Source organism: Mandrillus leucophaeus, unplaced genomic scaffold (assembly GCF_000951045.1).
Source record: "Mandrillus leucophaeus isolate KB7577 unplaced genomic scaffold, Mleu.le_1.0 Scaffold325, whole genome shotgun sequence".
Classification (NCBI taxonomy): Eukaryota; Metazoa; Chordata; class Mammalia; order Primates; family Cercopithecidae; genus Mandrillus; species Mandrillus leucophaeus.
Genome location: NW_012103421.1, coordinates 1,018,167 through 1,045,817, shown reverse-complemented (window position 1 = coordinate 1,045,817; position 27,651 = coordinate 1,018,167). Strand labels below are relative to the sequence as shown.

At 53.4% G+C, this 27,651-nt stretch overlaps 1 protein-coding gene across 2 annotated transcripts in view; it reads left to right on the top strand.

The window, feature by feature from the left end:
- Positions 1–27,651, top strand: part of KCNQ1 (potassium channel, voltage gated KQT-like subfamily Q, member 1) — a 405,403-nt gene that overhangs the window by 59,614 nt on the left and 318,138 nt on the right. The window contains exon 2 of one of the 2 annotated variants that reach the window (XM_011988197.1): positions 21,005–21,096. The exons of the other annotated variant lie outside the window; for it this stretch is intronic. Within the exon in view, the coding sequence (XP_011843587.1) occupies positions 21,005–21,096 (92 nt within the window). The remainder of the gene's footprint in view (positions 1–21,004; positions 21,097–27,651) is intronic. 2 annotated transcript variants of the gene reach the window in all.

Sequence of the window (27,651 nt, the reverse complement as noted above, 5' to 3'; positions counted from 1 at the left end):
GATTCCCTATTTAATAAATGGTGCTGGGAAAACTGGCTAGCCATAAGTAGAAAGCTGAAACTGGATCCCTTCCTTACACTTTATACAAAATTAATTCAAGATGGTTTAGAGACTTAAATGTTAGACCTAAAACGATAAAAAGCCTAGAAGAAATCCTAGGCAATACCATTCAGGACATAGGCATGGGCAAGGACTTCATGTCTAAAACACCAAAAGGAATGGCGACAAAAGCCAAAATTGACAAATGGGATCTAATTAAACTAAAGAGCTTCTGCACAGCAAAAGAAACTACCATCAGGGTGAATAGGCAATCTACAGAATGGGAGAAAATTTTTGCAATCTACTCATCTGGCAAAGGGCTAATATCGAGAACCTACAAAGAACTCAAATTTATAAGAAAAAAACAAACAACCTCATCAAAAAGTGGACAAAGGATAGGAACAGACACTTCTCAAAAGAAGACATTTATGCAGCCAACAGACACATGAAAAAATGATTATCATCACTAGCCATCAGAGAAATGCAAATTAAAACCATAATGAGATACCATCTCACACCAGTTAGAATGGTGATCATTAAAAAGTCAGGAAACAACAGGTGCTGGAGAGGATGTGGAGAAATAGGAACACTTTTACTCTGTTAGTGGGACTGTAAACTAGTTCAACTGTTGTAGAAGACAGTGTGGCGATTCCTCAAGGATCTAGAACTAGAAATACCATTTGACCCAGTCATCCCATTACTGGCTATATACCCAAAGGATTATAAATCATGCAGCTATAAAGACACATGCACACTTATGTTTACTGTGGCACTATTCACAATAGCAAAGACTTGGAACCAACCCAAATGCCCATCAATGACAGACTGGATTAAGAAAATGTGGCACATATACACCATGGAATACTATACAGCCATAAAAAAGGATGAGTTTATGTTCTTTGTAGGGACACGGATGAAGCTGGAAACTATCATTCTCAGCAAACTATCACAAGAACAGAAAAGCAGACACTGCATGTTCTCACTCATAATTGGGAGTTGAACAAGGAGAACACATGGACATAGGGAGGGGAACATCACACACCAGGGCCTGTCAGGGGATGGGGGACTAGGGAAGGAAGAGCATTAGAAGAAATACCTAATGTAGATGACGGGTTGATGGATGCAGCAAACCACCATGGCACGTGTACACTTATGTAACAAAACTGCATGTTCTGCACATGTACCCCAGAACTTATAAGAATAATAAAAATCCTGTGGGATACAACAAAAGCTTAAGAGGGAAGTTTCTAGTTAAAAGCACCTGCATCAATAAAGAGAAAAACTTGAAGTAAGCAACCTAATGATCTTAAAGAACAAGAAAAGCAAGAGTAAGTCAACCTAAAATTAGTAGAAGAAATAAAGTTTAGAGCAGAAATACATGAAATTGAAGGGAAGAAAAGACAAAAGATCAACAAAATAAAAAGTTGGCTTTTTTGAAAAGATAAAATTGACAAACCTTTAGCCAGACTAAGGAAAGAAGAGGGAAGATCCAATTAACTAAAGTCAGAAACAAAAAAGGAGACTTTACAACTGATACCACAGAAATTGAAAGGATAATTAGTGGCTGCTATGAGCAACTCTATGCCAATAAATTGGAAAATCTAGAAGAAATGGATAAATTCCTAGACATGTACAACCTACCAAGATTGAGCCAGGAAGAAATGCAAACCTGAACAGACCACTAAGCGGTAACGAGATTGAACCTGTAATTTAAAAATCCTTCAACAAAGAAAACCCTGAGACTTGATGGCTTCACTGCTCAATTCTGCCAAACATTTCAAGAACTAATACCAATCCTTCTGAAACTATTATGAAAAATAAGAGAGGAGGGAATACCTCCAAACTCATCTACAAGGCCAGTATTACCCTGTTACCAAAACCAGACAAAGATACATCAAAAAAAGAAAACACAGGCCAATATCCCTGATAAATATTGATGCAAAAATCCTCAACAAAATACTAGCAAGCAAATTCAGCAACACCTTAAAAAAGATCACTCATCATGACCAAGTGGGAGTCACCCCAGGAATGCAAGGATAGTTCAACATATGCAAATCAATGTATGCGATACATCGTATTAGCAGAATGAAGGACACAACCACATGAACATTTCAATTGATGCTGAAAAAGCACTTGATAAAATTCAACATCCCTTCAACATAAGAACCATCAAAAACCTAGATATAGAAGGAACATACCTCAACATAATAAAAGCCATATGTGACAGACCCACAGCTAGTAACATACTGAATGGGGAAAAACTGAAGGCCTTTCCTCTAAGACCTGGAACATGACAAAGATGCCCACTTTCATCACTGTTATTTAACACAGTAGTTGGAGACCTAGCTAGAGCAATCAGACAAGAGAAAAAAATAAAGGGCATTGAATGGGAAAGAAAGAAGTCAAATTATCCTTGTTTGCAGATGATAGGATTGTATATTTGGAAAAACCTAAAGACTCCACCAAAAAAACTATTAGAACTGATGAATTCAGTGAAGTTGCAGGATACAAAGTCAACATACAAAAATCAGTAGCATTTCTATATGCCAACAGTGAACAATCTGAAAAACAAATCAAGAAAGTAATCCCATTTAAAATAGCTACAAATAAAATACCTAGGAATAAACTTAACCAAAGAAGTGAGAGATCTCTACAATGAAAATTATAATACACTGATGCAAGAAATTGAAGAGGACCCAAAAATGGAAAGAAATTTCATGTTCATGGATTGGAAGAATCAATATTGTTAAAATGTCTATATTGTCCAAAGCAATCTGCAGAGTCAATGCAACCCCTATCACAATACCAATGACATTCTTCACAGAAATAGCAAAAACAGTCCTAAAACTTACATGGAATCACTAAAGTCCCAGAACAGACAAAGCTATCCTGAGCTAAAGAACAAAACTGGAGGGAGCACATTACCTGAGTTCAAATTATACTACAGAGTCATAGTAACCAAAACAGCATGTACTGGCATAAAAACAGACACATAGACCAATGGAACAGAATAGAAAACCCAGAAAACAAATCCATGTATCTACAACGAACTCATTTTTGACAAAGGTGCCAAGAATATGTGTTAAATTGGAAAATCCAGAAGAAATGGATAAATTCCTAGACATGTACAACCTACCAAGATTGAGCCAGGAAGAAATGCAAACCTGAGCAGACCACTAAGCAGTAATGAGATTGAACCTGTAATTTAAAAATCCTCCAACAAAGAAAACCCTGAGACAGGGAAATGGACAATCTCTTCAATAAACGATGCTGGGAAAACTGGATATCCATATGCAGAAGAATGAAACTAGACCCCTATCTCTTGCCATATTAAAAAACCAAAGTGGATTCAAGAATTAAATCTAGACTTCAAACTATGAAACTACTAAAAAGGCACTGGAGAGACTCTCCAGGACATTGGAGTGAGCAGATTTCTTGAGCAATCCCTAAAAGCACAGACAACTGAAGCAAAAATTGACAAATGGGATCACATCAAGTTAAAAAGCTTCTGCACAGCAAGGGAAACAAAGAGACAGCCTGCAGCATGGGAGAAAATACTTGCAAAGTGCCCATCTGACAAGGGACTAGTAACCAGAATATATAAGGAGCTCAAACAACCATACAAGAAAAACATCTAATAATCCGATTAAAAGGTGGGCAAAAGATCTGAATAGACATTTCTCAAAAAAGGACAAATAACAGATAGGTAAATGAAAAGGTGCTCAACATCACTGATCAGAGAAATGCAAATGAAAACTATAATGAGATATGACCCCAGCCTAGTTAATACAGCTTTTATTCAAAAGATAGGCAATAATGAATGCTAGTGAGGATGTGGAGAAAAGGGAACCCTTGTACACTGTTGGTGGGAATGTAAGTTAGTACAGCCACTGTGGAGAACAGTTTCAAGGATCTTCAAAACTAAAAATAGAGCTACCTATGATCCAGCAGTCCCACTGCTAGTTATATACCCAGAAGAAAGAAAATCAGTCCAGCAGAGAAGGATCCATACTCCTGTGTTTATTGCAGCACTGTTCACAATAGCCAAAATTTGGGAGCAACCTGAGTGTCTATCAACAGATGAATGGATAAAGAAAATGCTGTGTACACACACAATGGTATACTAGTTAGCCATGAAAAAGAATGAGAACATGTCGTTTGCAACAACGTGGATGGAACTGGAGGTCCCTATATTAGGTGAAATAAGCCAGGCACAGAAAGAAAAATTTTGCATGTTCTCACTTATTTGTGGGAGATAAAGATTAAAACAATAGAACTCGAGATAGAGTGAAAGGATGGTTACCAGAGGCTGGGAAGGGTAGTGGGGGTTGTGAGGGAAGTAGAGATGGTTAATGGAAGCAACAAAAAAATAGAAAAATGAATAAGACCTGGTATTTGATAGCACAACAGGGTGACTATAGTCAATGATTTAATTATACACTTAAAAATAACTAAAAGAGGGCCAGGCATGATGGCTCACACCTGTAATCTCAGCACTTTGGGAGGCCAAGGCATGTGGATCACTTAAGGCCAGGAGTTCGAGGCCAGCCTGGCCAACGTAGTGAAACCCCTTCTCTACAAAAAATAGAAAAAATAGCTGGACATGGTGGCATACACCTGTAATCTCAGCTACTTGGGTGGCTGAGGCATGAGAATCACTCAAACCCAGGAGGTGGAGGTTGCAGTGAGCTGAGATCACACCACTGCACTCCAGCTTGGGTTACAGAGTGAGACTCTGTCTCTAACTAAATAAATTAAATAAAACGAAAAGAGTATAATGGGATTGTTTGTAACACAAGGGATAAATATTTGAGGTAGTAGATACCCCCGTTTACCTCGATGTGATTATTATGCACTGCGTGCCTACATCAGAATATCTCATGGACCCCATAAGTCTATACACCTACTATGTACCCACAAAAATCAAAAAGAAAAAGAGCTTATAGGTGTACATTTTTCTGTTAACACCACTTTTGTTGTGTTCCAGTAAGTTTGGGTACATTGTGTTCTCATCTTCATTTGCATTTAAGTATTCTCTAATTTCTCTTCTGATTTTTTTTTTTTTTTAAGTTCTAGGATACATGTGCAGGACATGCAGGTTTGTTACATAGGTAAATGTGTGCCATGGTGGTTTGCTGCACCTGTCAACCCATCACCTAGGTATTAAGTCCTACATGCATTAACTATTTATTCTGATGCTCTCCCTCCCTCTGCCCCCCTTTTTCTTCGATTCATTGGTTAAGAGTATGTTGTTTCATTTCCATAAATTTGTTAATTTTTCCATTTTACTTCTATTATCGATTTCTAACCTTATCCCATTATTGTTGGAGAAGATCCTTTGTATGACTGGCATCTTTTTGAGTATTTTGAGACTTAATTCATGGCCTGATCTCTCCTGGGAACATTTCCATGTGCACTTGGGATGAACATGCATGCTGTGGTCACGGGTCGAGTGTTCTCTGTATGTTGGTTAGATCTAGGTGGCTTATTGTGTTAAGCCCTCTATTCTGTAACTTACCTTCTGCCTGGTTGTTCTGCTTGTTGTTGAGAGTGTGGTATTGAAGTCTCTCACCATCATTGTAGAACTATTTCTCCCTTCAGTCCTGTAAATTTTTGCTTTGTATCTTTTGATCATCAGCCGTTAGATGCATAAATATTTATAATGGTTATTTGTAACATCTTTTTGCAGTGTCGAACCTTTGATTAGTATGCAGTGCCCTCTTTTGTCTCTTGTAACCTTTTTAGATTTATTATAAAACTATTTCTGGCTGATGTTAGTAGCCACTCTGCTCTTGTGGTTGCTCTTTGCATGGAACATCTTTCTCCACCCTTTCCACCCTTTCACGTTCAATCTTTCTGTGTCTTTGGCTCTAACATGAGTCTCTAGTAGACAGCATGTAGCTGGATCATGTTTATCTATTCTGCCAATGCCAATATTACCTTTTGATATACAGACTTTAGATTTTCATAAAATTTGATTTGTCCGTGTGCTTAGCCCCTATGATCCAGCAATCCCGCTGCTAGTTATATACTCAAAAAGAAAGAAAATCAGTCCAGCAGGGACAGATCCACACTCCTACGTTTATCGTGGCACTGTTCACCGGAGCCTGTGCCCTTGATGTTATGTTCAAGAAATCATCCTCAAATCCAATGTCCTTCTATTTTCTTCTACGCGTTTATACTGTTTTAGGTCTTACATTTAGACTTTTGATCCATTTTGAGTTAATTTTTGTATACCCAACTTGATTCTTTGCATGTAGATACTCAGTTTTCCCACCATCATTTGTTGAAAAGACTATACATGAACTTTTGGAATTTGCTTTTCTCACATAATAGTATTTCCTAGAGACCACTACATATCAGTTCGTGGGGTCCTTCCATGTTCTTTTTTATAGCCACCCCGTGTTTCGTGGTTGGATGTGCCATGCTTTTTCAAACCCTCTCCTGTTTATGGGCATTTAGGTTGTTCTGGTATTGTGCAATGATAAACAGTGTTGCACAGTGTAGCCTTATACATATGTATATTGTATTGTTGAAACAATGTTACAAAGAATAAATTTGTATCTATGGATGTTCCTATTGTTGGAGGTGTTATCTTCAGGGTAGATTCCTAGAAATGGGAGTGTTGGGCTGAAAGAGAAGCCCATAGTTTTGTTGGGTGTGACCAAATTTCCCTGCAGAACGGTTGCACATTTGCACGCCCCCAGCAATACATGAGCATGCCGTTTTTTCTACAGTTGTGCTGGCAGTGTGCTGTCACACTACTTTTTGCCAGGTCCATAGCTTTGTTTTAATCTGTTTTTCTGTAATTACGTTGAGTTTGAATGTTTTCCCTGTGTCTGAAAGTCATGTCTGTGTGTATTTGTAAATCGTCTGTCTTCTCATTTCCAGCTTCTTCTATTGGGTTTTTGGTTCTTGGTCTCTCAATCTTTAAGTCATTTATATTGTGGGAACATTTGTCTGGACTAATGTGAATTGTCTCCCTAGTTGGTCACCTGTCTTTGACTTTGCTTATGGTGCCTTTTGCTATGAGAAATTTTGCATGTTCATATCATCAACTTTATCATGCTTCTTTCTACTGCCTCTCGATTAAGGGCCACAGTTGAGAGGCTTTTCCTCCACTGAAGTTAAGGGGAATCCACTGTGTTTTCTTCTAGAAGTCTGGGGCCTTGTCTTCTGCATTTAGCTCCTTATCCATTTGGAGTTTGCTCTTGTGCATGATCTAAGGTAATCTTTTCTCAGATGGCGGCCTGAGACCACTTCCTTAGAAGTTCACCCCACTGACTGGAGCCTTCATGAGGCCCCTCTGGCCTCTAAGTGGAACATGGAGTGTTGGGTCACTGGGCAGGACAGGAGACGAGCAGAAGGCTGTGACTGACAGGTGACTGTGGGATGGGACGGCATGGCTTGCTCTAGAGGGTTTGAAGGAAGGGTGAGAAGTCAGGACCACTGCTGTCGAAAGCAGGGTTTGCGGGTAGATTGGGTGGTGGGCGCAGGGGGAGGTAGAGGCAAGGATGCTGCTAGGACCCTCGCACCTGGGAGGATGCATTTTCTGTTTCTGACATGGATCAGGGTTGGGGTGAAGGAGTCCAGCTGGGGATGTGTTATTTTGGAGGTGTTTGTGAGGCAGCCAGATGAGGGGAGTTGAAGGCAGTAAGACCTGCAGGTGGGAGCTCTGGAGAGAGAGTGCAGGCTGGCTCACAGGTTAGGGGAAGTGTCAGTGTGTAAATGACACAAGAGCCGGGGCTAGACAGGGCCTCCCGTAGCCTGGGTGAGTGGAAGGGCAGAGGGCGAGAGCTGTAGTGATGGCAGCTGTGGAGGCTGAGGGCAGGGAAGGCAAATCCAGGAGTGTGGGTGTCCTGCAGCCTCCACAGGGGCGATGGAGGAAGAACAAAGGACTCAGTGTTGAGCACTCCTGAGAGGTTTCAGAACTAGCCTTGACTTGGTGACATGGGGTTGTGAGTTATATTCCACACATGTATGTGGGAGTCTGGGTCCTGGTGGGTCCCAGCCCCGTACATGGAAGCTGGGACCCTGCCTGAAACCTCTCAGGCACAAACACCCAGCTTGGCCCCACAGAGCTGGCCTGGGCCCCGGCAGGGTCCGTGCTGCCTTGACCCCACGGCAGTGGAGCTGGGGGTTCCCGGGGATGCTGCTGCTGAAGGTGAGGTTTGCAAACACTAGGCATGCATGTTTGAGGTGCAACAACCTCCACCAACCCATGGTGGTCACCAAGGGTCTTTGGGTTCCTGTGTGGACCATACGGCTTGTCTGACTTGCCGTTACCTGGCGGAGATGTGATTTGGAAAGACTTTAGGCCAGGAGCCCATCATTGTCCTGGAACCTGGGTTCGGCAGGGCAAGCTTTGGGGAGCACCGTCCAGACAGTGCCCTGGACACTGCATCTCAGGTCAGGACACAGCTCCCAGGGCCTGGCTGCTCTGCACGGGGAGGAGTGTGGGTCCTGAGTGGAGTGTCCCATGTGTCATGCAGACAGGGTGATGATATAACCAGCAGGTGGGGTGGGGGTCTCGCTTGGCTCACAGGGTCTCAGGAGACTAGTAGGTGGGCTTCTCAGAGCACAGAGGGTGTGGGTGACCCAGATCTCCTGTTGTTGCTCAGAGACCCCCAGGGAATCCTTGAAGATGGCAGTGACCACCTGGCTTCCTCTATAGAAACTCCCCGAATGGGAGGGATGGGCAAGACTGTTGAACTAAGCTTTTTAGGAAGAAAGCCATCAATTCCCCTGCTCTCACACAGGCTTGAGGAGGGCTAAGGAAAGTCACAGTTGAACACATGCTCCCTCCACACCCATGTGCCAGATGCATACAGCCTGGCCCTTGTGGGCACTGGAGGGCACCTTACAGTCACAGAGGCAAACGAAGAAAGTAGAGCTCCAGCTGGATGAGGGCCATGGGGAAGGGGCACAGTGCTGGGCAAGTGTGTGCAGAGTCTGCATGGGATTTGATTGAGCAATCTGGAAGGCTTCCTGGAGGAGGAGGTTTTGCTCAGGGTGAAATAGAGGTCTTGAAATTAGTACAACACATGCCCCATTCTGGGGAACTTGGGGGCCCCTGGGGGAAGGACTCTGCTACCAAAAACATAGCACAGGTTGGGAGACAGAGCACCTATCTCAAGGCTTTTATTTGCTGTTTCATGAAACTGAAAATTTAAGTTTTTAATATCACATAATATTTCATGAAGAATGGCTTTGGACTTTGGGGAAGGGGCTGGTAGGATCCCAGGGCCCCTTCCCTCGGCATCATCATTGCTTCCCCTCCATGTTCAAGTTCAGCATCTCTGCACCCCCTTGCCTGGCAAACCCCATCTTCCTCTCCAAAGCTAGCCTTGGCTTCCTTTGCTCCAGTGAGTGGCCGGTGGCTGGGAGGCTGGGTCTGTGCTGTGTGGGGTGCCTTCGGTGTCTTAGGAGGAGTCTCTGTCCTGAGCAGGCAGGGCAGCCTGCTCAGAGGATGTGCCCGGCTATTCTGGGAGGCAGGCAGGAAGTAGCAGCTCCAGGTCCGGGTATGAGGGCAGTAGTGCAGGCCGTGGTCCCAGATGGCCACGGAGGTGTCAGCGTTTCACTCCCACCACGTCACACCACGTCCCTTTCCTCTGCTTTGTTCCTCCTCAGCTGTGAGCTGTCTGGGTCTGGGCCAGGAGACAGTCCTGGGATAGAGAAAGAAAAGAGGGGCTTCCGGGGGTGGGGAGCGGGGCTGGGTGGCTGCTGGCTGAGCCAAGTGGACTGGGAGGCGTGGACAGGGAACCCTGGCAAGGCCGGCCAATGGTGGTGTGATGTAGCCTGGCTTGGGAAATGCCCATGGAGGTGACAAGTGACAGCTGGGAACAGACCCACTGACAGGGCCGCCTCTCTCTTTAGATGTGTCCTGGCATCTGACTTTGGTTTCCTCGTGTTTAAAGGCTAATTGGGATCAGTCGTGGTGCCTCAGGCCTGTCATTCCAGTGCATTGGGAGACCAAGGTGGGAGGATTGCTTGAGCTCAGGAGTTTGAGACCGGCCTGGGCAACATAGCAAGACCCCATCTCTACAAAAAAATTAAAATATTAATACTAACTGGGTGTGCTGGCATGCACCTGTGGTCCCAAATACTCGGGAGGCTGAGGTAGGAGCATCACTTGAGCCCATGAGTGCAAGGTTGCAGAAGCTATGATTTTGCCACTGCACTCCAGCCTAGGTGACAGAATGAGACCCTGTGTCCTAAATAAATAAATAAATAAATGAATGAAGGTTTGTTGGACGTGGTGGCTCACACCTGTAATCTCAGCATTTGGGGAGGCTGAGGCAAGTGGATTGCTTGAGGCCAGAAGTTTGAGACCAGCCTGACCAGCCTGGGCAACATGGTGAAACCGCATCTCTACTAAAAATACAAAAATTAGCTGGGCGTGGTGGCTCACATCTGTAGTCCCGGCTACTCTGGAGGCTGAGGTGGGAGGATCGCTTGAGCCCAGGGGCGGAGGTTGCAGTGAGCTCAGATTGTGCCACTGCACTCCAGTCTGGGGGACAGAGCCAGGCCCTGTCTCAAACAAACAAACAAACAAACAACAAACAAGCAAACAAACAAGCAAACAAACAAACAAACAAGGCTTATTGGGCTTCTCTGCTTCTGGGCAATGCCCATGAAAGTGAAGCCACGCTGGTATTGTTCTAACTTTCCATCCAGCTGAAGTATCTGAGGCCCAGGCCAGGCGCTTCTCTGGTTAGCAGCAGGTTCTAGGCCAGAGCCTGCCTCCAGGTCCTGGGTAGGCTGGCACGTTCAGATGTCGCTCCTGGGCCTGGAGGCACTCCTGGGCGTGGCCTTCCTCCGATCGCAGTGTAAGCAACTCTCGCTGCCCATCACGCTGCTCCCACCACCCAGACCAGGCCAGGCGTCGGGGATTCTGCACATACAGTTTTCTCTGCCTGCAGGGTCTGCCTCTAGCTCTCTACTCGATTCAGATCCCACACCAACTTCTGGGGCAGCCCTCTTGCCCTGCCTCTCCCCAAGACATCACCCTTTCTCTTTTCCCCATTGGTGGTGGTTTTATGTGTTCATTTACTGGTTTATTTTCTCTCTCCCTGTGTCTGTCATCTGTTGCTGCACCCCTGGGGCCCAGCGTGGTGCCAGGCACACACTACGTGCCTCCTGGGTCGGGGGCAGCAGAGACAGAAGCCAGGCATGGGATGTGGCTCTTGTGGGATGTGGCTTGGGTGTGGCTGTCACTGAAAAGGGGATGTGGGGTGGGGAAGGGGACAGCCCCTACAGTTCCTGGCAGCAGGACCAGAAGTGAGAGCCAGAGGTTGCCACTGGAGGGCTTCCTGGGGAGGCAACTGGCACCACCTGATTCCTGTTTCTGAATGCCCTCTCCCTCTCCCCAACCCCCATGGAGCCAGAACCAACTCGTCAGGCCCAGGAGCCCTTCAGGGTCAGTCTCTGCGTGGGTGGTAATATGGCTTAACCGAGTCCTGGTCAGTCTGTGGCCTGGGAGTCCACCCTCCATGACTGGTGGTTTGTGGCAGGTGACGGGTGAGTGGTCTCCATGCTCCCAGCTGCTGTATAGAGGTGCCAACCTGCCCCTCCTGCCAGAGTTGGGCTCCTGTTGGGCGGGACTGAGGATACCGAGACAGAAAATAAAACTGCTAAATGCATTTGTTGTTGAATAATTCAATGCCCCATGCCAGGCCTGTTGCAAAATTAGCCACTTCCTCCCTCCAGGCCCATGAGTGACTCTGGGATTTGGTGAAAGCCAGGCCTGGTGGAACTGTGGCCCGGAAGGTCCTCTGTGCCCTGGGAACCTCCATGCAGGAGCCCAGGGGAGCGGGTGCTTGGACACGCGCGGGCCCCTCAATCTGCCCTGTGGAGCCTGGCCTGGCCTGCAGCCCCTGTGCAGGGAGAAACTTGTGGTTTTCCCTGGTGGAGGGCACAGGTCAGAGTGGACGTGGGCAGGGCATGAGGAAGCAGTGCGGAGGCAGTGCGAGCATTTGTCTCGGGCCAGCTGGAGAAAGGAAATGGGACCGCTTCCTGCAGGGCAGAGACGTCAGGGGCTGCGCTGTCGGGCTCGGCATGCAAGATTTGCGTCTCATCCCAGGGTTGGGTGCCTCCTACATGCCAGGGCTTTCCATGGGCCGTGCACCCTCAGTTGAACAAGATTTGCACAAAACCTGGGACATAAGCTCACTGAGCGCTCGGCCTGCCGAGCCCGTGACAATGAGAACTGCACATGCTCAGCCTTCCCTGGACTCAGGGCCCTATGGGTGCTGGAGCCGGGTCGGGAGAGGGCCGCAGGCTGCCCCTGCCTCTGCATCCTCCCCATCGATGCCTGGGGCCACTGGGATTGGCAGAAAAGTGATGCCCCCAAGATGGGCAGCCAGGAGAACTGTCTGTCCCCCATCCCAATATGCCCACCCCACCCCCCTCTGAATCCCCGTTTCCTCCCCATCCTTGCCCCCACACACCCGGATTTCCAATGGGACGCACGGCCACCTGGAATAACAGCCCCTCCCAGTCTTCCCTCAAGACAAGTGTGGCCACAACCGCATGGGGCAGCGGCTGTGAGCTGAAGTGTCCCTAGGTGGCTTCTGGGGATGGGCAGCCCTGCCCTGTGGCCCTCTGGCCACCTCTTGCTCTGTGAGTGGGAATGTCCATGCCTTGGGCCTGAGGCTGAGCTGGGCTGGGCCCCTGGGTGCCTGGGGCCACACGCTCTGGTCCAGCCTGCTGTTACAGGGGATGCCTCAGGGCCACCACTGGTCATGGAGGCTGAGGGCACCTGCCTGCCTGCCTGGAGTTCAGGTAAACAACCCCAATGAGGAGGCACCCCCAGTTGTGGGGGCTGGCGTGTCCCGCTCCCCGAGGGGGTCTGTCCCCTTGGCGAGATCCTTGCTGTGTCAGCAGAGGGTTTTCCTGGCCCGGGGTCTTGGGGAGTCGATGATGGGGCTTTAGGAGCTCTGGCTCTGGGAAGGCAGTGGGCCCTGGAGCGGGAACCTTGGGAGGTCGGAGAGTTGGTGGCTCGGGAAGGAGGCTGCGCGTGCCCTGGCCTGGTCACTGGGAAAAGCCGTCCTCCAAGGAGACAGCTCCCGAGGAGACAGCTGTGATGCTGTGCTGTGCTCTGGGCTACCAGGTCTTATCTAGGGGGGAATCCTGACCCTGTGTGATGTGGGTGCAGGGACCCCACCAGGACCTTTGTCCTCTCCTGGCCATGTCATTGCACAGCTCCAGGGAGCGTCACTCACCTGAGCCCTATTTGCTCTTCTTGGCTGTCGCCTGGTATGGCCATGCAGAGACTATCTCTAAGTGTCAGTTCTAGACTTAGCTGGAAAGGTTTTATGACCTCAAGAGACCTGTGGGACATGAGGGTGGGGCAGCTGTTTGCCCTGCGGATCAAAGGGGAGTGCCCTGCCCTCAAAGTGCTGGGCAGTCCCCCAGAGCCACAGAGCCTAGGGGGTCTTGGGCCCTCTTCCCCAGGGCATGGCCTAAGCACCTGCTGGCCTGAGGTCCCTGCTGGGCCCAAGGCACCCCTGTCCTGTGTAGGGTTCCACAGACACCGGTCCACCACACTGGGGCCTATTGGGAGAGATGGTCACCCACTTGCTGTTGGGAGCCTCCATCACCAGAGCCTGGGGTTGTCCCAGCCACCCCAGCCGCTGCTTCTCTGTGTCTGCACTGGCCTCTCTCCTGAGCTCCGTCCATCCCTGTAGGTTGCATTCTTCTCTCTCCTCTGGGCTCTGCACAGGCTGCCATTCTCTCTGCCTGGACTGGGCCTCCACCTCTGAGAAGCCCTCCCTGATTGCCCCTTCCAATGCGCTGGGAGAGGGAGGAAGGTCAGGTGCAGAAAGAGAAATCACCTGCCCGGCTAAAGCCCCACCTGCCTATTTCAAGGCCTCTGATGCCCCCCGGCCTGCAAGGTGTGTGCATGGGGCCTGTCCCATGCTGGTTCACCCAGCTGCTCAGAGAGGCAGGTGGCTCCCGGGCCCCACAGTGACATTGGGGGACTGTTTGTCTCCATCGGCGGTGAGTGGGGGGTGTGCAGGTCACTCCTGGTGCCCTGGTCAGCTTCCCCAACCTGAGCTGCCCTCAGCTCCTGGCTTGGCCCTCCACGGAGGGGAAGATGCCCCCCTCCCCTGCCATCGTCGCACCTTACCTCGCTGGTGGCCATGGAGGCAGTGAGAAGAACCGAGGGAGCTGGCTGGGGCACGTTGCCATGCAGGACACTGGCCGCCTCCCAGCTTGCTCTTAGCCTGGTCATAGAGCCCAGCAGCATCTTGCCAGGTGTCTGTGGTCCCGGAGCCTGGGGCTGCCCCATCTCTGGAATATTGAGGTGTGGCTGGGGCTGATCTGAGGATGAACGTGGCTCAGGTTGCCGGGTGCCCTTGGTGCATTCCCATGTCCCAGTGGGGAAACTGAGGCTCGAGGCCACACAGCAGCTCTGTTTCCAGGGACACCCTGTGTTCTCTGTAGTGGGTAGGAGGTTTCCCTATGCAGGAGACCAAGCTACAGCAAGAAAGACTTGGGCCAGATGTGAGGAGGGACTTTCCCAAGTAGGGATGAACCCTGAGGACCCACGCCCTGAGCTGCCAGTGGGTTGCGTTGACCTGGCTGCCTGTGGCTCCCGGGCACCTGAGGCCTTCTCTGTCCTTCCGCACCTCGCCCCCTTCCCGAGTGCAGGTGCTCTGGGAGCTCTGCCGGCTTCCTCAAGTCTTTCTTATTTTTTATGTTATGTTATTTTAGATTTGAGGGGTACACATACTTGTTTGTCATGTGCGTAATGGTGGGGTTTGGGCTTCTCGTGTGCCCATCAGCCGGGTATTGGACATGACACTCAAAAGGTAATTTTTCAACCCTGCCCCTCCCACCCACTCCACCTCCCCTTTGGAGTCCCAGAGTGACCTTTCTCCGTCTTTCCATCCAAGCATCCCATCTGTCTAGCTTCCACTCATGAGTGAGAACGTGCCGTGTTTGGTTTTCTGTTTCTGTTAGTTCGCTTAGGATCATGGTCTCCAGATCCATCCATGTTGCTGCAAAGGACACGGTTTCATTCACTTCTCGGAGGCTTTAAAGCCTGCCCTGTGTGTGGGGGGTGGGGAGGCCCCTGTTGCCCGGCAAGACCACCACCCTCTGCTCCAGGACAGTGCCACCGCCATCAGTGGGGGGTGAGGGGACAAGGCTGCTGTGACCAGGCCATGCCCAGGCAGAGCCTCACCATTTCTGGGGTGGGGGGTGTGCAGGTGCACCTGGTCTGCCCAGCTCCTCCCCACCCCGGGCAGGCCTCTCACAAAGACGAGTGTCCTAGGGCAGATAGGGCCACATCCATGGGGTCACTTCAGTTTGTCCTCCCGGCGCCTTCTAAATATACTCTCTGTGGGTGTCTTATCACAGCCCAGGGAGCCAGGCTTTGTGTGGCCGGCCCTGAGAGCACAGAGCCCCGTCCCCAGCAGCCCTCGGCCCTGGCGGGCTTGTGCCTCTGCCTGGCCACCTGCACCCTCCAGGCCCCAGGATAAGCTCGTGCCTTTCCTGCTTGCACCCCAGAGCCTGGCCACCCCCGTCCTCTGCTGAGGCCCTGGCCACCTCTGTGTGTGCCGTGGCTGCAGTGACAGCTTTGACCCCAGGGGCCGGGCATCCCACTGCTCTCCTCACTGGGCCCCTGGGCCTATCTGCCCACCCCCAGGCCAGGGCTCCTGCTGGAATCTCCCTCTGGAAGGTCAGGCTGCCCAGATGCCCACCACTCCAGGCTTACTTCTGGGTTGTAGTTTTCAGGGTGCTTTGAGGTACAGGGGGGACCTGTGACGCTGTCAGACAGACCTGGAATCCAGTTCTTGCCAACTGCTCAGTGCTGTGTGACTCGAGGCAGGTCCCTTAACCTCTCGGAGCCTCCTCCTGTCCTGTGAATGAGGGATGAGTCAACTTCTCAGGCTTCTCATGAAGTTTAGAGTTGACAGGAGGAAGTGGACTTTACATGGCTCAATCCCAGCCTCCCCTCACGCCTGGGACCACTGACCCACTGTGCTTCTTGGGAGGCCACGATAGAGCCTGTTTGTAAAGGGGATGTGGCTGCCAGCTCTGGGGGCACACGTTCCTGTTTGAATTCTCAATTTCTGGGCTCAAAATTGGCCCCCAGAAAGCCTTTGAGATGGACAGGGAACCAGACATTACCAATTCGGTTGCCCTCAGCTTGATGTTTACATGCCATTGTTGGGTGCTCCTGATCATGCAGCAGGTCCCACGAAACCAACACCCAGGTGCAGACACCCACGTCATCCTGCCAGAGCCCTGGGTTCTCAGCAGTACTCTGTGCCAGGGTCTTCATGCCACAGCCACCACCTGATTTTGTCGATAAAGTTTTATTAGGACACAGCCATGCCCGGCCAAATATTGCCACAGAGGCCACCTGCCCCACCACACCTAGGACATTTCCTCTCTGGCCCAGAGGTGTGCCAGGCCTGCATTGGGCTCTTCTGATAGGAAGGGACATTGTTCTGACCCCCCTGCCCCAATCTCTCCCCCACCTTGCCCTGACTTCCCAGTGGTGTCACTGGGAAGCTTCCTGATAGCCTGAGGCTCCCCCAGCACCTGTCCCTCTAGTGCCTCTGAAGGGCTTTGATGTGACACTCAGGATGGTGCGGCAGGGGCCTCGAGCATGGCTGTGTTTGCCCTGAGGCTGCTCTTGGAAAGGAGGGATCAGGGCCCAGGCTCCAGGCTCTGCACTGAGGTGTGGTCGAGGGTCCCGGGCGTCAGAGAATGAGTTGCGAATGAGCCCTCAGTAGCTGCCAGGCGGGGCCAGCCCTCATCCCCACTGCACAACCTGAGCATCCAGGAGCCCTGTGCTCAGCAGAACCCAACACCCTGCAGGGCCGTTGAAAAGGGAACGCACACCTGTCGCCTCTTGGTTCGGGGGCATCCAGGTTCCTGGTGATGAGGATGGGGTGAGATGTACCTGATGGATCTCCAGGGACAGCTCCTGGGACACCCTGGAGGGCTCTGGTGGGAGACCTGGCTTTCTGTCTGCACCAAAGCGGGCTCAGGGCTGAGAAGCCCTGGGACAGGTTGGATTTGGGGCGCGTTCCCCACCCCACGCGTGTTGAGTCCCGGCTGCGTCACTGTCTGGCCTGTGGCGCCTCACCTCTCTGTCTGGCAGGACTCAGGCAGAATGGAAGTAAAGGCAGGACCTTGTCTCAGGACGTCCAGGCGTGTGGTGTGGCAGCCAGGTGGGTTGGGAGGGTTTCCCCCGGCAGGATCCCCACCTCCTGCACCTGTCCTGAGTTGGTCTTCTAGGGGCAGCCCCTAAGACACTGCTCCTTCAGGGAAGAGGGACTGGTTTGGCCAGTGGGACCATGGCCCTGGGAGCATGTGCCTGCACGTCCTGTCCGCTCACACCTGCCTGCTGGGGTGGCCATGCGTGCACCCGCAGCTCACGTCAGAGCCCACCCCGGGAGGCTCCCAGCGACCTGTCAACCTGTGCTGTTGGCATGCAGCCTGGGGGTGAGGGGGTTGCAGAACGCTGCTTCAGTCCTATGTCCTGCTCAAAGGCCACTCGGGGGCTAGGCTGAGCCTGTGGTGTGGGGCGGGATAGGAAGGAAAAGAACAGAGCCTAAGGAGCCTAACCTCACTTCCAGATTCACTCTGGAGGCCTGCATGGAGGAGGCAGCACGGAGACGTCATTCACTGAGCTTCAGGGTTTACGGTAAACATTCATTCACACCAGCAGCCATTCAGTAAACGCTTCACAGACGTGCATCCCAAGCCTGGCACTGGGCCTTCGGAGGGGATGCAGCTGGTGGGCCTCTGCTTGGGGAGCCCCTGCTCTGGTCGAGGAGGCAGTGGTGGCAATGACTGCCTGGTGGTCCATGAACTGGTACAAGCCAGAGCCAGAGGCCTCCTGAGAGGCCCCACAGTTGGGGTACAGGCCTGGTAGCCCCGCAGTTGGGGTGCAGGCCCGGTGGCCCCGGCAGGGGGACCAGCCTCTGGGGAGGTACTGCAGGCACAGGAGCTCTGTGGGGGCCCAGCCGAAAGCTGGCAGGAGGGACCTGTTTCTGGGGGTTCCCAGTCCAGATCTGTTTTGGGAAAAGTGTCAGCTGAAACCCCAAGAGGCTGGAGACAGCCTCAGTTCTCCTGCGGGACACAGGTTTAATCTCCGGATGGCTCCTTGACAGGCGGGCTGGTGGCTGTGTCTAACGGGGGCAGCACACTTGGGGCTTCTGGAGACAATGAGGGCAGAAATCTTACCCCCGGCTGCACCAAGTCACCCATTGTTGTGTCCTTCGGGCTGTGGATCACGTTGCCTTCAAGAACATTTGAAAGAAATGAGACTCAGCTGCTGTGGAACAGGTCGCAGTTAAAGAGTTCAAAACAGCGTGAGGCGTGGGGTGGCCACGGGAGCCCTGGGCCAAGAAGGCCCGGCCGGGTGGGGAGGCGTCCACGCACCCAGAGCTGGACCGGGAGGCCCAGGCTGTGGGTCTGTGAAGCGGGTGTGGGATCACATCCATGCTCCTTCTGTGGGTTGTGCTCTGTTGTGGCTGCCAGGGCAGAGGCTTCCAAGGCCCTGCCAGCCAGCTGGGACGTGTGGACAACAGACAGGGTGCTCTGTGGGGGCCTGAGGGGCAATGGTTGGGGGCAGCTGTTGCCTTTCTGGTGAGAAGTGCTGGTCCCTGAGGGGCTGGGGTGCTAGGGAGCCTCGTGGACCTACTCCTGACATGGCAGCTGCCTGCTGAAGATGGACCAGCCGGGTCCTACCTGTGCTGAGAGTTGTCACCCCCAGCTCCCTTCTCTCCAACACGACAGGGTTTGGGTGATGCCCTGTGGGCTGAATGGTGAGGGAGGCGTCCCCATGCTGACACCAGTGTGCATGGACGCCACCCTCTTTTTAAAAGAATTTTTGCAGATGCAATTCCATGAAGGATCTGGAGGTGAGAGGATGAAAAGGAAACTCTGAGTTTTGAGTACATTTTGAATTATGTTTTAAAAATGAAGACATGGGCCAGGCATGGTGGCTCACGCCTGTAATCCCAGCGCTTTGGGAGACCAAGGTGGGAGGATCGCTTGAGCCCAGGAAATTGAGGCTGCAGCGAGCCAGGATCACACCACTGTCCTCTAGCCTGGGCAACAGAACAAGACCCTGCCTCAAAACAAAAAACAAAACAAAAAAAAGCTAATATATGTTTTTGACCAATACCCAATTCGGCTGTTTAAGAATTCAAAATCGACCAATAATGATCATAAGTAATGTATTAAATACTTATGATATGTCATAGGACACCAGGTGGTGGCCCCCAAGACTGGTTTCCATCCCTGGAAGCTGCAAATGTGACCTGACATAGAAAAAACCCCTTTGCACCCAAGGCTGAGGGTCTGGAGAGGCGTGATTGCATTACCCCGGGGCCCAAGTCCAGTGACGCTTGTCCTCCTAAAAGACAGGATAGATTCAACAGAGGAGGATCCGGCCACGTGCCACACAGCAAGGGAGTGAGGCCGCCACAAACCCAGGACACGGGAGCCCGCAGAGGCTGGAAGGTTGAAAAGGGCCCTGTAGCCCCCACCCCTACCCAGGATGACGCATGGCCTGGTTATGGCATTCCTGCCTCAGGACCGTGGCACTGAGTGGTGGGGCCGGGGGCCCTGGAGTCAGCCAGTCTGGGTGCGTCCCATGCTGTGTCTGAGCCCAGCGTCCCCATCGGTTGGTAGTACCTCCTGGCCCCAGTCCAGGGGGCTTCCGGGGGGCAGCCTGGGACCAGACATGCCTCACCAGAGCTTCTGTCTCCTCACCAGGACTTTCATGATGTGACACCTTCCATGATGTGACGTGGGGTTCAGAGGGGGGAACCTGTGCCCAGTGTCCAGCCCAGTGTGGGGCCCTCTGTGCGGGCCAGGACTCACCCCTTTGGGAGGGGTCAGGAGATGCCTGGCCCAGGCTCCACCCATGCAGAGCCAGGAAGCAGGTGAACCTGTGGGTAACCTTGGTGACCCCCAAACCCTGCTGAGGCTGCCCGCTGACAGCCACTGGTGAGGGGGGTGACCAACTGGTAGCTTTTTTACTGAGGTGCAGATTCAGCCCTGGGGAACAGCCCTGGCAGGCCCTGAGACCTCTGCCCCTGGGCGTCCACATCCCAGGACTCTGAGCTCAGCTGCCCTGGAGCCGGCAGCCACATCAGGGATGGAGACCTGCTGGTGGCCAGTGAGCGAGCAGGGGAAGCCTATCCTCTCCAGCCCCCAGTGTCTCCTTCCTGGGGCACGTGGGTTTTGGAGGCATTTGGAGTCTTCCAGGATGACTTTTTTTTTTTAAGCCCCTGGATGTGGTTTGGGGTTTAAGCATCAATATTTAATCTCTCGAGGTTACACATTCAAGGCCCTGTCCCGCCTTCGGCTTTACGTTCGCTTAACCCATTGTCTGCTTATCAGCCTGGCGAGGTCCTGTCCCCAGTAGGGGTCTTTGAACATTGCTTGATCTCGTTCACCAGCCACGTGAAACATTTTGAACCTTCTGGTGCGTGCTCTATGAATGTTGTTTACGGTTTCCTTTAAACAGTGCTTTTTTTTTATTGTGATAAAATACACATAACACAAAATTTACCATCTTAACTCTTTGTAAGGTTACAGTTCAGTGGCATTAGGTACATTTACATGGTTGTGCAACCATCACCACCATCCACCCCAAAACTTCTCTCCCAAACTGAATCTCTGCACCCATGAAATTCCACTCCCTCCCTCCAGCCCTGCCGTCCTGCTCTCCGCGACCATGGATGGATCCGTCCTCCCCGTGTCCACAGATCCCCTATCCCCCGGTCCCGCTGTCCGTCTCCCTGCGACGGTGGATTTCGCTGCTCCGGGTGCCTCCCGAGTGGAGCCCTGCGGCCTTTGCGCTTCTGTGACTGGCACTCTGCGTGGTGCGGTGCTCAAGGTGCCTCTGTGCTCACGTCCTTCCATGCATGATGCTTTCAGACTGACAAAACTCTTCAAGTATTAACGTAATTTTTAATGTTTACAGATTCAAGAAATTAAGCATACGGACACGAGGGTGCCAAGTTCTATGAAACGCTCCAGGGGTTATGCGCCCCGGGGTTTCAGCTTCGACCCTGGGTGAGCTCCACGGTGCAGTGGCTTCGAGCTGGAGTTCTAAGGGCGCCCCTCGAGCTGCCCACGTGTCTTTGCACGTGAAGTAGGAGGCTGTCTTTCAGGTTTCTCAGCTTTATTGGGAAATATCTCAGGGTTATATATCAGTGACCCCCCCATGGGCTAACGAGGCTGTCACTCACTGTGTGTGGGGCCTGTCCTCGAGTGCGCACAGAAGGCCAGAGTCCCAGCATGGCCCCTGCTGGACTGGATTCGCACCTGGATCAATCAGGCCCATTTAGGGGCACTGCTCAGGGGCCCTAGTGTGTGCGACAGGGCAGGTCATGGAGTCTCCAGCCTTTAACTTGCTTTAGCCCCAGGCCATCTGAGCCGTGGAGCCCACCCAGGCCCACTGCCTGCACGCTGGGGGAACCCTCCCGCAGCGTCTCGGGCTATGACCCTGGCAGGATTCCTGCATTCTCCCGTGTTCTCAGGCACCTGGGGCTGAGATGTTGAAATGACGTTGGATAATTCACCAGGTGCCCTCGGGGCTGGCGCTCGCCGTCACTGCTCCTGAGGCCGATTTGCTGCCAAGGAGGACAAGTAGGGGATTGTTTCCTGGGGCGTGGTGGGCTCCCCACTCATGCAGCGCCCCCTGCATGACCACGCTGTCCCGGGAGCTCAGGTGGGACAGCATTCAGGGGACCACATGACCTGGGGGGAGCTCAGTGTCTTCTCCCCGCCCTTCGCTAGCCTGCCCTGCTGCCCACTCCGTGTCCAGAACACGCATAGGATTCATCCTTTCCCAGGGCCTCGGTTTCCCGGCTCTGCAGAGTTGGGGGCTGCGACTGCCTGGCCTTGGAGCTGAGGCAGAGGGGGTGACAGGTGGCTCTGCAGAGGCAGGAGGGTGCACAGGCACCCCAGGCCCTGAGTGCCTCAAGGGCAGGGACGCCAGCTCGCCACCTGTGAGGTTCCCAGCTCCGCCTGAGACAAGAATAGATAAAGCGGTAAATAAGATAAAACTCTCTTTATCTGGAGTAGATAAAAGTAACCTTTGTCATATAATTCCTTCTGAGGCTAGCACAGTGTATCAAAATATCAGAAGCATCATTTAGCCTTCAGAATATGGCAAGGCTGACAGCCAGCCTGGCCCATGGGCACCTGTCCCCACCATCTGCCTGGCCTGCGGGGGATCATTTCTCAGCCCCTGCTGGCTCCCAGCCCGGGCCCCGGAGCCCCGTCTTCTGACTCAGCCGCGATTCCACTGCACGGGACTTTCCCAGGCACCTCTGCCCAGGCGGTTGGGGTGAACGCCCACTTGGGTGCACACTCTGGGGGGGCTGGTCCAGGACCACCCACATGTAGTCTTCCCTGGTCAGATCCCGTATTCCCCCGCAAGGCCCAGTCAAGAATCTTCCCGCTGGAGTAACTCCACACACCTGAGCCCACTGTGCCTCCCGCGCACAGGACATGGGCAGGAGAGGCCCCTGCAGCTGGAATCCGTGCCATGAAGCCCAAGCGCTTGGCATTGGCAGCCACCAAGCTTCCAAGCCCTCACTCGCGGCCTGTGAGTGAGTGCCCACTCTGCACATGGTGCTAACCAGCATCCATCACTGCTTTTTTTTTTTTTTTTTTATCTTTTTGAGACGGAGTCTCACTCTGTCGCCCAGGCTGGAGTGCGGTGGCACGATCTCGGCTCCCTGCAACCTCCACCTCCCTGGTTCAAGCAGTCCCCCTGCCTCAGCCTCCTGAGTAGCTGGGGTTACAGGTGCAAACCACCATCCACACCCAGCTAATTTTTTCATATATTTAGTAGAGCCGGGGTTTCACCATGTTGGCCAGACTGGTCTCGAACTCCTGTCCTCAGGCAGTCCTCCTGCCTCGGCCTCCCAAAGTGCTGGGATTACAGGCATGAGCCACTGCGCCCAGCCCCATCACTGCTTTCTATGCCATGGCTGAGGTCACCAACTGCCACCGTGATGGCCGGCTGTCGCCCAAACAGCACAAGAATCGACGGCAGATACAGAAGGCAGTGTCGCCTGTGGTCTTTTAGAAGAGTGGCCATGAAGTGGGGCTATCTCAGCTTCCACGTCGCAGGTACCCATCACAGTGCCCCTGTGAAGGGAAGAGAAGCTGCAGGCGATTCTGTTCGCTCGCGTCTGCCACGGAGGAAGTTTACAGTTTTTTTTTTTTTCTTTAAAGCTTTCAACCTGAGCCTGGAGGCTGCAGGGTCAGCAGATCTGGGTCCTGCCCATGGCCCCCTTCCCTCCCCAGGCCCCCGTTTGCTCATCTGAGAGTGGGGTGAATGCAGCGCCTTCCGTGCAGGTCACTGAGAGGCTGGGGCAGTGGCGTGGATTCAGGCGCGTGACTCAGACATGGCTATCACTTGGCTGAACAGTGGCCCCTGATGTGTCCGTGTCCTTGTCCTGTGAACAAGTTAGGTTGTGTGGCCAAAGGAGCTTTGCAGGGTGACTGAGGGATGGCTCGTGAGAGGGGAGGTTGTCCTGGGTCACCCGGGTGGGCCCTCACTGTGATTGTGAGGGTTCTTCTAAGAGAAGCAGGAGGATCTGAGTTGGAGGAGGAGACGGGAGGATGGAAGCTGCGCTCCGCGATGGGGAAGCTGCAGTGCCCCCCTCACTGCAGCCCTATCCCTGCTCACGCGCACCGAGACCAGAGCCCAGCAGTCGTCTCACACTGAGGGCCAAAGGGACCCAGGGCCCGGCCTCCAGGAACCCCAGCCATGCCGGGTCGGGGAACCAGACTGCAGTCCTTTGTCTCCTCAGTTTACCCCAATTGTGACCTCAGAAGCCCTCGGAGCCTCAGTTTCCCTACCTGTAGCATGTGTTTGATGACAGTGTGGCAGTGACGTCACGGTCCGGCAGGGTCTCGTGGGGGTCTCTGTTACTGTCTGCAAAGCACTGGCTGAGCCGGTGGTCAGTGAGCAGGGGTGTGGGTACCGGGCAGTGGCCTGCAGCCCCCAGGAGCACTTCCTGTTGCTGGACAGAGAGCAACTTAGTGGATCCTCCCCAGGGCCCCTGCTGAGGGGTGGGTTTTGCCACATCTTGGCAGGAGACAGCACCGGGAGCTTCTGGCTTATCCAAGGCCTCAGGGTGACGTCGACGCTCGCTCCTGACTCCCTGCTGGACGTCGGGTGACACTTCCCTCCACAGCCTGGGAAGAAGCACCTGTGGGCCACTTCTTTGTATTGATGAGGAAACTGAGGCAGGGGAGCTGCCTGGGGCACCGGTGGGCGCTGCATCTCCATGTGCAGATGGTGCCCTGGGCCTCTCTGCACCCCGTGGGCCTGGGGAGCAGGCAGGTGGCATCTTCTGCCCCGGGCAGCCCTGCTCTGCTTCCTCGTGGCTGAGCCAGGCTGTGTCTAATCTCACTTCCCTGCTCACTGCAAATCAAAACAAACAGACGTCCAGGAGGATTAAGTGTGGCAGTCATGGCGGAGGGAGCCCTGGTGGGGTGAGAGAGCCAACAGTTGTACCAACAAGGGGCAGAGACCCAGCCCTGCCTTGGGGGCTGCAGAGTGTGGGGCCAGGGCCTGCGGCTGGGCGCAAAGGCTCTTCTAAGAACCTGGGGGGAACCCTGCTCCGGCAGTGGGCAGCATGCTCTGTGCAAGTTGGGCCAGTCTGAGCCCATTCCCAGTGCCTGGAATGGTGCCCAATGCAGATGGGCACTCACCCAACCAATCTTTGCTTGTATCCCCATGAGATCCACAGAATCATCCTATGGAGGGCTCCCCACAGGGTTGGCCCAGAGGCTCCAGCTGTGTCTGTTGAACTAATTACTCTGCACCCACCCACCCCATGCCAGCACCGTGTGGATTTTGGTCCCAGAGACAGATGAGGGCAGGAGTGGTCAGTGTGGGAGCACCCGGAGGGAGCCTGGCAAGGCCAGGGCATCCTGTCCAAGCTGGCCAGGAAGAGTCCTCAGAGCCAAAGCAGTGTGGAGGGTGGGGGTGCAGAGAGGGTCCCTGGCTGGAAGCACCGCATTGGCAAATGCCGTGCAGCTTATGCAGCCAGAGCTTCGGGCCGGCGGGGGTCGGGGAGACTGAGGCCCAGGGAAAGGCTGGAAAGACTGAGGCCCAGGGAAAGGCAGGGCTGCGTGCCAGCCTTCCAGGTGCTCCTGGAACCACATGGCTGATCAGACTTGTGCTTTGGGTCGAATGTCCCAGTGGGGGAGTAACCTCAGGGGGCAGAGGAAGGGTCATGGTGAAGGGGATGAAGCAGCAGCATTGGGGCTTAGAGATTAAATGAAGGAAGTCCCACGGGACTGATCACCTACTGTGCACCAGGCCGCATCCTGGGCGTGGACTGCAGCCCACAGCCCCACTCTTGGGGTGCTCATGGTCTAGCGGGTGGACAACAGACTCTGGTCCCAGCGGTGATACTTGAGTATAAAGGACACAGTTGGGGTGTTGTGGGGGCCAGGGTCAGACATCAGAGCTGGCCTCTGCCCATGAGACAGGGCCCGTTGGTAGGACCCTGAAGCTGGGCTTTTAGGCTGGGCAGCAGCAGGTGCACGGGCCCTGAGGTGGGCTGGGCCAGGCATAGTCAGGACTGGCAACAAGGGCCAGGAGGAGCTGGGGTGGTCTGGGGCCATTGCGGTGTAATACTGGGGTGTGACATTGAGGGTTCACTGACTGGCTGGGTATGTGGGCTGGGAACGCCACGGGTGGAGGTGGGCACCGTGGTCAGGGGGAGATGAGGATGGATGGGCAGGGTGCAGACGGGCTGGCTGCAGAGCTGACCAGTGTGGGAGGGACGGGGTGTTGGTGAGGCAGGTGGCTGAGGAAACGGTAGCTGCAGGTTTTGGCCCCAGTGCCAGCAGTGGGACTATGGCTATGGGGAGGGAGGAACCCAGGAAGGGGGCCTGAGCAGGGTCGTTGGTTGAGTGAGCCATCAAGGGCCTTTGGGTAGGGCTGCCAGAGGCCAGGAAAGGATTGCCCTGCCCACAGGAGCTTGTTGGGAAGAGGGGTACAGAACCCCCCCACCTCCCCAAGAAACGTGCATCGGGAGGATGAGCCAAGGCAGGCTGTGCTGGGAGGTAGCCTGTTTGTTGTGGGCTCCGGGGCCTGGGGAGGGTGGGCTCCGGGGCCTGGGGAGGGTGGGCTGGGCTGTACACATCCGGACAGGTGGAAGAGGATGGGTTCCGGGTGGGGCTGAGTTCTGGAGGCTGGGTGAGAGGCAATGCAGGGGGCCTTCTGGCTGCCCTGGGACGGGTTGGAAGCCACTTGGGATGGCAGGATCTCAGGGAGTGGAGGGGGCCTGGGGCACCCTATGCCGGGCGGAGGATCTATGCCAGGGCCCTCAGGGTCTGTGTGTGGCTTTCTCTGTGTCTCCCTGGGCCCTCGGGGCTGTGTGGCCACTTCCTGGCTCTCCTGTCGCTGAGGATCCATTGGGGTCCTTGGAGTCTCCGGAGCCCACGGGAATCTCCCCAGAGGCGGGAGGAAGGCTGGGCAGGCCCTGGAGGGTACGTTTGCAGAGGCAGCAGCTCCTTATCTTTATGGTTCCCTGGATCAGAGTGGGCCGCCCGTCTGTTCTCTGCATGCCCACAGTACAGAACGTTTGCCCCAGGGTGGGGCTCTGTGCACCTTCCTTTTCATGAGTTCTGTGACTTGGCCTCCGGGCCTTGGGGAGGAGGAAGTGAAACTGGAGGAGAGCCACCCTCAGCCTGCAGCCTCGAGGCTCCTCTGGGAAGCAGATACTTGGTGCAGGTATCAGGACCCCCACCTGGCGGGCTGGCTTCTGTGCTGTGACCACCAGCACCCCTGCCCTGGGCCCTGAACTTCTGGACAGGGGGCTGTTGACTGCTTTCTGGAAGTGATTTGGTTTTTTTTGTTTTTCTTTGAGACGGAGTCTCGCTCTGTCCCCCTGGCTGGAGTGCAGTGGTGCGGTCTTGGCTCACTGCAAGCTCCGTCTCCTGGGATCGTGCCATTCTCCTGCCTCAGCCTCCCGAGCAGCTGGGACTACAGGCGCCCGCCACTGCACCCAGCTAATTTTTTGTATTTTTAGTAGAGACGGGGTTTCACTGTGGTCTCGATCTCCTGACCTTGTGATCTGCCCACCTTGGCCTCCCAAAGTGCTGGGATTACAGGCGTGAGCCACCGCGCCCGGCCTCTGGAAGTGATTTGTAAAATCAGCTTTGCGGAGACGTGATTACATGCCGCAGTTCACTTATGGAAAGTGGGCCCCCTGTGCTTCTAGGACGTTCGGAGTTGTGTAGCCATCACCACCATCCATATCCAGAATGTTTAATGACCCCGAAAGAAAACCCTGTGCCCGTAGCAGTCCCGCCTTGGGGCAGCCACCAGCCTGCTTTCTGTTTCTGTGGCTCTGGCTGTCCAAGGCGTAGCCACACTGCAGGTGGTCAGCAGGTGGTCACCTGTCTGTGTCTGGCCTTGGCACCATGTTTCCAGGGCCTGTCCACGTGGCAGCACCTGTTGGTGCTTCGTCCCTTCCCGTGGCAGGACGGCATCCCTCGTGTGGACCTACCTCAAGTGTGTGCTCACCAGCTAACAGACGACTGGGTTTTCATAGCACTGTCTAGTCCTACCAGGGGCGGGGCGGAGGC